At 38.3% G+C, this 14,096-nt stretch overlaps 1 protein-coding gene across 6 annotated transcripts in view; it reads left to right on the top strand.

Moving 5' to 3' along the window:
* TNFRSF19 (TNF receptor superfamily member 19) overlaps nucleotides 1-10,618 on the top strand; it is a 93,733-nt gene extending 83,115 nt beyond the window's left edge. For all 6 annotated transcript variants that reach the window (XM_016199507.2, XM_016199511.2, XM_016199509.2 and 3 more), the window contains 2 exons: nucleotides 95-488; nucleotides 7,874-10,618. In XM_016199507.2, coding sequence (XP_016054993.2) covers nucleotides 95-488; nucleotides 7,874-7,885 — 406 coding nt within the window. In that variant the 3' untranslated portion in view covers nucleotides 7,886-10,618. The remainder of the gene's footprint in view (nucleotides 1-94; nucleotides 489-7,873) is intronic.
* Nucleotides 10,619-14,096: the final 3,478 nt, after the last annotated feature.

Here is a 14,096-nt window from a genome sequence, read left to right as displayed (position 1 = left end):
CTAGAAAACTTAAAAGTATAGTTGGAATATTGCTTTGTAGTAGTGTTTTTTTCTCCCTATAGAACACTTAAAGGTCTTTTGAACATCTGTTCAGAAATGCAGGTCCAGTGGGGGAGACAATGCCGTCTTTCTTTGGGTCCCTTTCTCAGTCCATCCGTGGCGAGTTTTCGGACGCCTGGCCTCTGATGCAAAATCCCATTTGTGGTGGCGACATCTCCTTTTGTGACTCTTATCCTGAACTCACTGGAGAAGATATTCATTCTCTCAACCCAGAAAATGAATCCTTGGATTCAAACAGCAGTCAGGATTTGGTTGGTGGCACTGTTCCAGCTCAAGCTCCTTCTGAAAACTTTACAGAAACTACTGATTTGTTTAGATACAACTCACTGACAGAACCAATGCGAACTCAGGATGCACTAACTACTAGAAGCCAGCTAGGTCAAACGAGTGGGGATATCATTAACCTAACCACTCAAACATCCCTCCAGGTAAGGCAATGACTGATTTCACTGTGGACATGGCATTGACTTTTGGAAGACCATAGGGAAAGGAATTCTATTCCTATCACAATATGTGGGGAAATCTGATGCGGTTTTCCACCTTTCATAACTTCTGTGTCATAGAAGAATATATGTTTATTTTTTAAATTTATCTTTATTGTTGGTAGTATTATAGATGTCCCCTTTTTCCCCCCATTGACCTCCACCCCACTCTCCCCCCTCCCCAGGCCTCCCCCACACTATTGTTCGTTCATGGGTTATACATACATATGCATATAAGTTTTGTGGTTAATTTATTCCTGCCCCCTCCCCCCCACCATTCCCTCCCTCCACTCTGAAATACATCAGCCTGTTGCATACTTCAATGTCTCTGGATCTATTTTGTTTGTCAGTTTATTGTGTTCATTAGATTTCACATACAAGTGAGATCATGTGGTACTTGTCTTTCTCTGGCTTATTTCGCTTAGCATAATACTCTCCAGGTCACTCCATGCTATCTCAAAGGGTAAGAGATCCTTCTTTTTTATAGCTGTATAGCATTTCATTGTGTAAATGTACCACAGGTTTTTAATCCATTCATCTACTGATGGGCACTTGAGCTTTTTCCAGGTCTTAGCTATTGTAAATCGTGCTGCTATGAACATAGGAAGGCATATATTTTTTCTGATTGGTGTTTCAGGATTCTTAGGATATATTCCTAGACGGGATTACTGGGTCAAATGGCAGTTCCATTTTTAATTTTTTGAGGAAACTCCACACTGTTTTCCATAGTGATTTTACCATTCTGCATTCCCAGCAACAATGTACTAGGGTTTCTTTTTCTCCGCATCCTGGTCAGCACTTGCGTTTGTTGATTTATTGATGGTAGCCATTCTGGTGTGAGGTGATATCTCATTGTAGTTTTAATTTGTGTCTCTGATTAGTGATGTTGAGCATTTTTTTCATATGCCTATTGGTCATCTAATTAGTGATGTTGAGCATTTTTTTCATATGCCTATTGGTCATTAGTGATGTTGAGCATTTTTTTCATATGCCTATTGGTCCTCTTTGAAGAAGTGTTTATTCAGGTTCCTCTGCCCATTTTTTAATTGGATTGTTTTTCTTTTGTTGAGTTATATGAGTACTTTATATATGTTGGAAATTAACCCCTTCTCAGATGTATCATTGTCAAATACGTTCTCCCGTAAAGTGGGTTCCCTTTTCATTTTGATGTTGGTTTCTTTTGCTGTGCAGAAGCTTTTTAGTTTGATATCGTCCCATTTGTTTAATTTTTTCTTTGTCTCTCTTGCCCTAGGCGATGTATCTATGAGAATTCTCCTATGTGAGATGTCTGATATTTTGCTGCCCACGTTTTCTTCTAGGATTTTCATGGTTTCACAACTTGCATTTAAGTCTTTTATCCCTTTTGAGTTTATTTTTGTGTATGGTGGAAGTTAGTGGTCTAGTTTCATTTTTTTGCATGTACCTGTTCAATTTTCCCAGCACTATTTATTCAAGAGACTGTCTTTACTCCATTGTATGCTCTTGCCTCCACTGTCAAATATTAATTAGTTATAATGACTTGGGTCAATTTCTGGGTTCTCTTCTCTGTTCCATTGATCTATATGCCTGGTCTTATGCATTATGGTGGCTTTGTAGTATAACTTGATATCTGGTATTGTGATCCCTCCAACTTTGTTCTTCTTTCTCAAGATTGCTGCAGCTATTCAGGGTCCTTTTATGGTTCCATATAAATTTTCAGAGTATTTGCTCTAGATCTGTGAAATACATTATTGGTATTTTAATAGGGATTTCATTGATGTTAATTGTACCAATCCATGAACACAGTATATTCTTCCACTTGTTTGTATCTCTTCTATCTCTTTTTGCAACATCCTGTAGTGTTCTGAGTGCATGTCTTTTACTTCCTTGGTTAAGTTTATTCCTAAGTATCTTAATATTTTTTGTTGCAATGGTAAATGGGATTTTTTTAGGTTTTCTCTCTGAGAAATCATAATTGGTGTATAGAAGAATGTATTTTAAATTAAATTCTAAGAGTTTTTTAAAAATTTAAAAGTTAATGTATAAGTCCATAAAGGGCAGCTGCATTTTTTTATTCTTCTTTGTAAATCAAACTACAATTGATCCTTGAACAACACAGGAGTTAGGGGCAACCACCCCCGGGGCAGTAGAAAATCCGAGTATAACCTTGATTTTCCAAAATCTTAACTACTAATATAGCCTATCACAGGGGTGGGTAACAGTGGGTTTACAGTTGTTCGTATGGAAAATAATACAATAATTAATAAATAATAATACAAGAATAAACTCTGTGTTTCCCATACTTGCAACTGTATACCTATTTTTGCCCACCTCTGTATTGATAGGAAGTCTTACTGATAACATAAAATGTAGGTAAACACATATTTTGTATGTTATATGGATTATGTGCAATAAAGTAAGTGAGAGAAAAGAAAACCTTATTAAGAAAATCATAAGGATCCTGGCTGGTGTAGCTCAGTGGTTGAGCATTGACCTATGTCCCAGGTGGTCACAGTTCGCTTCCAAGTCAGGATGCATGCCCATGTTGCAGGCTCAATCCCCAGTATGGGGCATGCAGAAGGCGGCCAATAGATGACTCTAATTATTGATGTTTCTGTCTCTCTCTCCCGACCCCTTCCTTTCTCTAAAATCAATAAAAACATAGTTTTAAAAAAGATATTAAAAAAAAGAAAATCATAAGGAAGAGAAAATATATTTACAGTACTATACATATGTATTGAAAAATATCCACATATAAGTTCAAATCTGTGTTGTTTAAGGGTCAGTGCCACTTAGCACAATGTCCTCTGGCTCCATTCCTGATTGAGAGAGAAGAGTTAGTTATGGGAGCATTTTGTAAACAACTTCTCACCTTCGTTTTTCCCTGTGATATTCTTATGCTCAATACTTAAAGGCACTTCATTCAACGTCAAGTTCATGAAAATGTAGATCTCCTAAAGCAATGCTTTTCCTTCCTGTCTGCTTTGACTGACTGATCAGTTTGGTTGGAAATTGATTGTTGGTTGTGATCTGAAACTAAATGCCACCTAAGAACCTCCTAGATAAAAGGTGTAAAATAAGGTTGAGGGGAGATGGTGACTGTGGTTTCTCTCTAGTATGCTGCAAGACGGGAGGCAGAGAAGCACTCAGGGACACCTGGGCACTGACCCTGCCTTTTCCTCCAGGCAACGATGTGGCTTTTGCTGAGTTTGACTTAATGTTTTTCTCTAGATGGAGATGTGTTCCTTTTAAGAATCTTACATAGGTTGTATATTGATCTAAATCAATATAAGTACTTATTTTTAAACTACATAAAGTTTCTATAGAGAAGTTATAGGGAATTCTATACAAAAACAGTTGTTGGGCTCAGAAAAAAGTTTTCTCAAAAAAAAAAATTAAGAACAGATAAGTAAAGGGAGGGAAAACAAACAAATTAGACAGTTTAAAAATGGTGATGGAAAAAATAAAAATAAATAATTTTTTTTTTAAAAAAATGCATGTCTCTATAGCTGGGAAAGATTGTTTACTGACCTTGTTCTTTTGAGCCATCCCATAATTTTATAACTTTCATGATAATAATAAGAAAAGACTTAAGAGTTAGCTTAGCTAAGTGTAGCTCTAAAGAATGGTTTGTAGCCCACAAACCTTCAGGGCTGAGGACACCTAGCAGCCTGGAGCAATTAACTGGCCCTTAAAACAGATTAGAGATGCAGGAAACAGGATGGAGAGGACCTCACCCCCTTCACAACGAATCTCAGCATCCTAGTTGAATGCCTTGCCACATACTCCAAAATAAGTCTTAGAACTCCTAAAATTTAAAGAGTTCCATTTTCATTACAAGATACTGAAGTTTTGTTTGTTTGTTTGTTTGTTTTTAATATATCTTTATTGATTTCATAGAAAGGAAAGGAGAGGGATAGAGAGAGAGAAACATCATTGATCAGCTGCCTCCCGCATGCCCCCTACTGGGGATCGAGCCCGAAACCCGGGCATGTGCCCTGACCGGGAATCAAACCCCGATCACCTGGATCCTGGGTCAACACTCAGCCACTGAGCCACGCCTGGCCAGGCTGAAGTTTCTTTTATATCAAGTAAATTGGCATTACCATCAAACTTGCTTGTGTTACCTTCACAAATATCTATTACATCTTCCCATACATCATTGTTAGGGGAAAGTCTGAGTAACTAGAATGACTGCTACCATCAGACTACAGTTTTTCAGAGTCTTGTCAGTAAATAGAATTATCTCATCTTAATTTTGTAGCTTGTCCCCAATTTTGTGATGTAAATACTAAGCCTAAGGATTTGAAACATCTTGATACCAAGTCATATAAAAACCAACTCTTTCTCTACCTTTTTCTGTTTATGTTGGTGAGGTAGACATAGGGTCGATAAGCACTATTAATCACAGTTACATGAATGTAAAATTTTAGAAACATAGTTTAGTATATGAGTGGTGTGTAATGACATTAATTCCTTTTCAAAGAGTGTTCTCAAGGTGATTATGATCTACATAAAGTTATTTTCAACACAAATTATTATGGAAAGAAAGTTATAATTACACATAAAATGAACAAGAAAGTGTTATATTCAAGTTACACAATGTAATTATTAATGAAAGGTTTTTTATTAGCTTTCCAAGATGTGTTATAATTATTACGTAATTTTGGTAAATCTAAATAAGACATTCTGAATTCAGGAAAGGAATCATTTCCATTGTTACCCTAAAATTAAAAACAGCAAGTACTATTTTGAGCCCATTCTAAGAGATAATCTTTTCCAGATTCGGAAAAGCACTTCCTCTTGGGTTGCATTTACTGAATGTGTGAAACTGGGCGAATGAAACTTAACCTTCAAAAGAAAATAGGAAATGGCAGCGACTGCACCTCTTTGGGAAATTGATCCTTTTCTTCATTTCAAGGGTAGCCAAGTATTTAACTTGACTAGTTGTTTTTCCCAGTCCATTAGATTCCAGAAAGCAATTCAGACTTCCCTTCAGACAACAGGCTAATTCTCCACGACAGAGAATATACTAACTTCTTATTTAAATATTTTATTTCAGCAGCTTACTATTATGAACCAGAGTAAAGGACTTCTAGTTCCTCCAGGTCATGTTTATTCAGTGTGGCCCCTGGTATAGGCTCGTTCGTAATTCAGGAAAGCACTGGATTTCCACCTGGGAGGCGTCTAAGGGCAGCAATAGCCATAACAGGCCTTTTTTCTTTTTCTTTTTAAGTGATTAATTTATTTTATTTTATTATTTTATTTTATTTTTTTATTTTATTTAATTTTAATTTTATTTTATTTTATTATTTTATTTTATTTTATTTTATATTTTATTTTAAATAAAACGTTAAATTCTTCCTAGGCATTCATTTATGTTTTTAGTTTAACATATATTCACTCTTTTTCCCTGGATTTATTGAAATAAAATTGACATATAATAATATATGAGTTAAAGGTGTACAGTGTGATTTGTTACACGTTCATATTGTAAAATGCATAACAGTACTTTTGTCTTTACTTGGGGTAAAGTTCAGATTTCTAATGCATGGTTCATTTGTTTCCAAAAACTATTTTTTTACACAGTAGTTTTCTTATGGGTGGTTTAAGACCACCTAGAATCCAATGATGATAGTTATGGTTCAGGGTAAAGCAAATAGGTGTCAGAGCCTTCTTGGGTCTGTATGATTTAATTTTAATCCCTCTCCAGAAGAGAACAGATCTAAAACATTTGGAACATCATTTGCTATGGTGTTTGGGAGAAGGAGGCCATCCTCTTTACTTATAGGAAAAGCTTTTTTTGGTGATGTTTTTTAGCTTACATTTTAAGTGTCAGCATAAAGCAATAGAAGGAATGGTAGAAAAGATATTAAATGACCTGGGTCCCAGTTTTTTAATCTATTAAAATTTCTCTTTCCTTATTGACAAAATGAGTATAATTTGTCTCCCACAGTAGTGGTAATGTGGTTATTATTATATCTATTGATTGACATATTTGACTAAAACTATCTCTAATTATCAAGAGTACTTCAGAAGGTTTTATTTTCAGATAATCTCCTTAGACTTAGGGGAAATTTTTTTTTTCATTAACTTATCTGATACATCACTAATGCCATATTAGTGGTTGTAATGCAGAGAACTACGCCAAGTGTCTTGCCAAGGACTATGCCAACTGTAGTGGCCACTCGGGGCCAGCGAGGTTCACTCTAGATCCAGGGACAGTCAGAAAAGCGTGGAGCCAAAGATGGATGAGACATTTACTTTATTCCGCTGATGACCAGCTGACATACAGAGAAACAAACCGTCTTCCTGGTGGCAGCCAGCCAGGCACACACACATGGGGGCACACTACACCCCGGGGGACAAACTCAAACCCGCAAACCTGCCTTCTCCCCCCAGTGGCAGCCAGCTGAGGGGCAAACCACATCCCTGGGCCCAAACTGTACTCGGGGAACAAAACTCACACCTCTGAAAGTCCTGGGCCAGTCTTATAGGAACCAGGACAATAGTGGCTCTTAGCCAACATGGGTCAGACATTAGTCAGCGAACAGGGCATCTGTTATGACTGTGCTATATCATGTTTACATAACTGCGGCCTTCTGCTGTGAGAAGGTGGCGAGAAAGCCTAAGTATTTTCACTTTCCCTACAGTGGTACATAAGTTAATGAAGAGTCAGTGCATAAAATGAAGGTTTTACTCATTTACAGTAATGTGCAGTTGGCCGATGCCTCTTCCCCTCATGAGGTGAGGTCACTGCCCTTTTGTGATAAGAACAAATCTAAGGGCTCCACTTTGCAGAGGACATTGGCCCTCTGAAGAGTGTGAGTATTCCAGAGAGAGCATTGTAAGGGAAATCTTATTCCCAAACTATTTCTAAACTTTCTCCAATAGTTTAATGTAAGTTTTAAATTCAAAGATGAAGAATGGCACTGTTCATTAATCATCTTTGTTCTTTTAAATAAGGGTCAAAAGGCTCCTAAGATCTTTACCTACAAATGCGTTAAAGGAAGACAACACAGAAACAGGCTTTCAATGTTTAAATGAGGTTGAAAATCAGCAGAAGAATTGTTTGTTAATACATTTTGTTTGCTATGGGTTACATTATTGTCTTTTAAGTACTATTTGCAAATACTGAGTGACTGTGAGTTGCTATGGCATTTTTTTTTTATTCTCAGAGTACATGCGTACCTGGATATTTAAACATCATTACATGAGCTTCTTGTCTGTATGTGATTAAACTCATGTGTATTACTAGTAAAGTTTTATATATTGATTTTTTACTATTACAGTTTCCCAGCCTTAATTTGTAAGGTATGGTTTCTAAAGCTCTCCTTCTGTTGCTGTTTTAGGAAGCTTTTTAGGACTCCATTCTTTCTGGAATAGAAGTGCACGTATGGAACTCAAGGGGCACGCACTCCTCTGCTTACACTTATGAACTGAACAGTCTGGACCTTGCATGGCTTCTGGGGGGAAAAAAATCTGAATCAAACTGATGGCTTTTTAAGCCTTTCAACCGGTTGCTTCTGAGCCAGACCAGCTGTAAGCTGAAACCTCAAGGAATAACAAGAAAAGACTGCAGGCACTCGTGGTGCTTTGCATCTTTCCTAAACAAGAAGCTTCTATGCTACAAGCGTGACTTCAAAGACTGATGCACGAGTTGGCAGCCTATGAGGTTACGAGACCATAACAAGAACCAGAAATGCAGCCGTGCTTATTTTCATGGTGAATATGATTTCACAAGACTGAAGATCCAGAGTATAAATTTTCATCTGTATTTTCTTCCAAAAATAATTTCACATAGTCAGTTATCCTATTAAAAGTCAATGTTAGATTAGTTACCTTAGTTTTTATGTAGAATGGGTTAAAAAATGAGTGTTTCTTTTTGAGGAAGGTCACTTTTTTGTCATCTAAACTAATTGTCCTAGGAAGCTAGAATTGACTTCATACTGCCTGCATAAATCTTGGGTTTATTAGATGAAGTCAGTTGGCCTAACTAGAAATTAGAGGAAAACAAATCTTTTGAAGAATGAACACTTCTAACCTCAGCCACGATCTCACAAACACCTATCTGCTGGAGCTAGTCATGAGGGGACTGAGTCAAGCAACGAAGTGGGAAAGGCAACCCATCACCCTGTCTAAAATCACTGAACACACACATTCTAGAGACTTGCATACAAAGATGAGCATATTTCTGTGAAAGTCATTTGATATGGAAGCATCTGTTACTCTATCTCTGTGACTGAGCTTAGAAGATTCAGAAGATTTCGCTTTTATAGAAAGTGGTATTTATAAAAATAATCTTTTTTTTCTTTCTCTTACCCCTCACCCACCAATTTGTTCTGTTTCTCTGAGCTTGGTTTGGGGTTGTTTTTTTGTTTTGCCTATCATACTAAGGGATTTAGAAATTACAACGTATCAGGCTCCTCTAATACTGAAACATGTCATCAAGTGAGCAATATTATGAGACTACACTACACAGAACCAGGAGAAAACAGTTTGTCAGCAGCCTTTGGGTGAACAGCCTACAACTGCTGTAATGTAGCTTGACCAGGATATCACAGTGTTCCCTCTGATCTCGTCAGCTTAGTTAGGACAATAATGTCCCGTCTTAGCCATCTTTATGGTCGGGAGAGGAGTTAATTGAGCAAGATTTATTTTTTCCTTCTCGAACCTACATGGTCAGATCTGGCCTTTGCCTTTTAAATGGTTACATTAGCTCTGTCTCATTTGCACTTAAAAAAAGAGAGATCTTTGAACATCAGTGTGTTAGAGTGCACTAGAATATTTTGTTTCCAAATTACCCCATCCAAATCACTGTCTTTTACCTACACTGAACATTTAAACTGAACATTAAAAATCTGCCTTTCCTTGGACATTCTTATCTTCTCACTTATTACCCCATACTTTTCTCTCTTTGCAAGATATTATTAAAACCTAATGAGCCCTTTTTCTGTGGCTGTAATAGTTTCAGGTTCTGACATGTGCATGTTAGCTTGACTGGGTTTGGTCCTCATGAACTCAGTTCCTTTAACTGAAATACAAAGTTAGAATGTGCCGTGGTAACTCACAATCTTTTGTGTAAGCACCCAGTCATAATCGATTGATTTCTACTTTATTCTTGTCTTTTTTGTTGTTTTTTTAGCATAAACCAATGGTTCTTAAACTTTGGTACTCTTATGAGAATTGCCTTTAGGAAACTCAGGTGAGATATTTAGGACTTGACCACAAGATGTGTATGAAAATGCGAGTAGAGAGGCTTCGCTATAACTCATGTATGTGTGCCATTGATTGCAATCTGATCATTTTCGTTATGGCAGAGGTGTGATCCAAGTAAGTTAGGGTTGTGCTCATTTTTGTAACCTGAATATATTTTCCATATGTAGACCCCTCATTAACTTTAAAGACAAACACTTGCTGGAGAAAGCTAGATTGATGAGAATGACACTGGCCCAAAATCCAGAAACATCACTTTTGATCAGTAGAGAAATACTTAGGGTCGAAAGTCACTTTGATTTGATACTGCATTTGAAAAATCCTGGATTATTTTTTTCAAGATGAAGACATTTTACCCCACTACTATAGAAACATACAGTGTTATATTCTACACTCTTTGTAAACACTTGAGAAAAATCCATTTTGCATTTCACATTGTTGGAATACCCTACAGTTCTCAAATAAACTCAGCTGCTAGGGTGCTGATGCCAGGAGCTCATTAAGTAATAACATGGCTGGCAGCGCATAGTCGTGACTTTTAATGCTGCAAACACTCATTGACAAGAATGAGACAAGGATCTGAAACACAACCATGTAAAGGCATGGGTTTTCTAATTTTGTGTATATGGAATATACTTTTCAAATATAAATTTTTCTACTTTAAAGTTAATGTTGCTGTTACCTAGGTTAAGCACTACGTACTGTCTATGCTAGTAAAAAATAGACGAAAAAGGGAAAGAAATCCATCATTGCCTTAAGGTAGTCAGCTTGACTCAATTTAAATTTCATTATTACTGTTTTGCATACTGGAATTTTCTGATATGAATAGTTTTGTAATACCTTTTTTTACTTGTGAATAAAATTGTTACCTGCTATTCTTATTTGCATGTCTAGTAAGAAAGTGACTGATGGTGTGAATGCACACCATCCTGGTGTCTCTGTGAGGGTCTCACTAAGTTCTGATCTTTCCAATATAACCCTTTCTGGGCCCTCAAACTTTGTAAGGGAGGTTAGAAATCCTTACGAGTGACTGGCTACATTTCTCAGGCATGTCAAGCTACTGAAAATGCTTTGAGTTATTTGAGAATTTTTGGTATCAAGATTTTATTATGATCTCTTTTTTCCCCCTTCATTTTATGACACAAAGATGGAAGGACCTATAGAAGTTTTATATTCATTCTTTATAGACAGCAATAGGGTGTTCCCCTACAGAGGAGTGGACTAAAGAAAAGAAACTTCCACAAAGTTTCAGCACTGGTGACGATAAGAGTTTCTTTTTCCTTCCTAGCTTCCTAGAGGGACATACATTAGCTTCTTTCCCTCTTCCATGCCCTGACCCACACAGCAGCTTCTTGGCTCATGTAGACTGGCGTCCATGCAGACTGGCTGGGCTTGTGGGTGCCACCAAGTCTCTGAGAAAAGTAACTCAAAGCTTATGAGTTTCTAACACGGAGGTCTGAAGTATTCTGTGGTCACATAAATGACATATTTTCATTATTACGACTGTTATTAAGATCTCTTTGCGATTAGCTACTTGTCATCATGAATTTGTCTTTTTGTCCCATTTTAACTCAAAAAGATATTTTTTGATTTTTAAAAACCTATTTGGCACCCAATAAGGTACATAAATACAGTTTAAATTTATCATTTGGTCATCTTCAATATCTAAGAATTTCAATCACTGGTATGTGATTCTAGAGATATAATTACACTAAATCAAGTCAACAGTTCACAGTAACATTGCTTATGTCACATCTTAGCCAGAGGAAGGTTACAAGGTTTCTCCTGTAAAGATTCAGCAGGCCAGGGTCAGGTCCTTTCATGAACCACCAGTGGCATTTGAATTAGTGTGATTTATGGCTGCTTTCAAATTAGCCTCTCCAAAATACTTGAATTTTAAAAACTTAACTAGCAAAACCCCTTTTTCTGGAACCATGGGGTGGTCTTCTGAAGCAGGTTTCAATTAGTGTATAAAAACAGAGGATCCTTTCTTTTTATCTTAATTTCTAATGGAATTAAGGATTCCTATTTAAGACAGAAATAGCTGTGCTCTATCAGTTTTGTTTGGGGTTGAATTTAGCCAGCAGAACCAAGCAGAGGGATTTTCTTTACCTTGTCTGACTATTGACAGTAAATAGAAGATCTACAGAACACTGCAGGCAATCCTTTAATAGCTGATTAGGGAGACCGACTGCCCCACAGAGAGGCATACACCACAGGCCTCGATGTATCAGATTTGAATTATTTCCCTTGATGTTCTCAGTACAAGTCTAATTCCCCTCGGAGGACTCTAAGAAGAGGCCATTCCTTCATTCATCCATATACTGCTATACATTTACACAGGGTATATACTTGGCTGTGAATGCAATGCCAATGTGAAGCAGCTGCTAAGAAGTAAGAAACCTTTTAAGCGTTTATAAAATAGGTCTTGATTGTGAAGACAAGTGCAAATTCTTCTGGGACATGGGGGAGCAGGGTCATTCTGGGGAAAGTCAAGAAGAGCACAAAAGCTGCCCTGAAGGATTGTGTGGAGCTCACCCCACAGAGGGAGGGTGGAAGGAGCAAGCACAGCATGTGCAAAGGCCCAGCTTGTTCTGAGTGGTGAGAACACAGTATGGCAGGCCCGTGAGGAGCAGAGTAAAATTGCTGAGGCCTGAGTTCCAGCTTGACAAGTGTCTAGTGGGCTCTGCCCCTGGCTTTGAACTTATCTGAAGGGAGCTTACTTGCCTTTAAACAAATGGGTGACACAGCATAAAACTCTAAAATCTCTAGTCTTTCAGAGCAGAGTAACTCCAGTAATTGAGAGAACATGGCCACCTATACAGGGAGAGAGGTGGACACTCAGTCCCTGTTTTGAAAACTGTGAGCCTGGGAAAAAAAGCCCAGCTAGGTGTGACTCAGTGGTTGAGCATTGACCTAGGATCCAGGAGCTCGAAGTTCGATCCCCAGTCAGGGCACATGCCCAGGTTGCAGGCTCAATCCCCAATTTGGGGCGTGCAGAAGGCAGCCGATCAATGACTCTCTCATCACTGATGTTTCTATCTCTCTCCCTCTCTCTTCCTCTCTCTGAAATGGATAAAGATACATTTTTTTAAAAAAGAAAAAGAAAATATCCTGAGATTGTTCTCTGTCATTGAGATCACCTTGGTCCCACCCTGATTTCAAGGTGGGGATGAGTACAGTGCTAAACATGAGATACAGGTTTAGGACTTGACTGTACCACCTGCTCACATCAAATCAACATTCTGGACCAAGTCCCTGAGAGGACAAGTCAGGGATGACAATCTACCCACCCTTGCCAAGCCTGTGGACATCACTCATCAATCGTGGCCTTTCTCTCCCTAGCTCAAGGCTCAGACTGATGGTTCTGCTGGACCAGAAGCTCCATGCACCTTTGCCCCCACACACGAGTTAACCTTTAGAGAAAAGGTATTTGTCCTCTCATTTCTAAATCTTACCCAGTCACCTTCACTGAAGCTAAAATCGTGCCTGATAATTTTTTCTTAGCCCTTTATCCTTATATTCAGTTTTAGCAGTTTGTTCCCTGCCTAACTAAGCAGCTCCCCTCAAGAAGTCTGTGGGACAGGAAGGCTGGTGTCTGGTGTGGTGCAGAAGCCTGTGCCCCTTGTTTTTTCTGATTTCTCGCCTTCTGTCACTTCTGCTCACAAGGAGTCCTCATCTTTGTAGCTGCACTCGGCCCCCCTGCAGTAATCGAAAGCTGCTTGCCATCTCTAAGATCTTTTTGGATATTTTAACCACAAATAAGGGCACTGAGAGGGAAATAAACAGGTCAGCTAGAGGAGGAGCTCAAGTATGAAGTGGAGGGAGGAGTCACCCAGAGAACTCCAGGGTCCTCTCCAGAATCCTGTTCTCACACTTGAGGGGCCTAGGTGCTGCTGCAGTAACGTGAATAGAAGGTTGCATCCTTGGGTAGAAGGAACATGTTAATGCTAATGTCGCTAGAACCTAGCTTTGGATCTTGAGATAAAGTAGGATTTACAGTGCTTTTCAAATGCAAGATTTAGGAAGTGCAGGGGTAATGTGAGTAGAAAAGATTAGAATTAGTACTTGTAGGAAGGGAGTTTTTCCTCCTCCTATTACTCTCTTCTTCCCTTATGTCCCTCACCACGTGACCTAAAATCTTGGTCTCCAGCTTTCTAGCATATGTGGAGGCTGTCTCCTCAGTTGTCTGGCAATCACTTGTTAGATTCAGACAATGGCACACAAAATGGAACTAATTGCAGAGCAAGAGTTGCATTCAAATAATGTCTGACTGTAGCTTTGCGTTCCATTGAGGAATCTCACATTTAATAGATCTGTATGGGAACACCTGAGCTTGGCTGTCAGACCTCAAGACAG

Source organism: Miniopterus natalensis, chromosome 2 (genome assembly GCF_054644295.1).
Source record: "Miniopterus natalensis isolate mMinNat1 chromosome 2, mMinNat1.hap1, whole genome shotgun sequence".
Classification (NCBI taxonomy): Eukaryota; Metazoa; Chordata; class Mammalia; order Chiroptera; family Miniopteridae; genus Miniopterus; species Miniopterus natalensis.
This window is presented reverse-complemented; position numbering and strand designations above follow the sequence as displayed.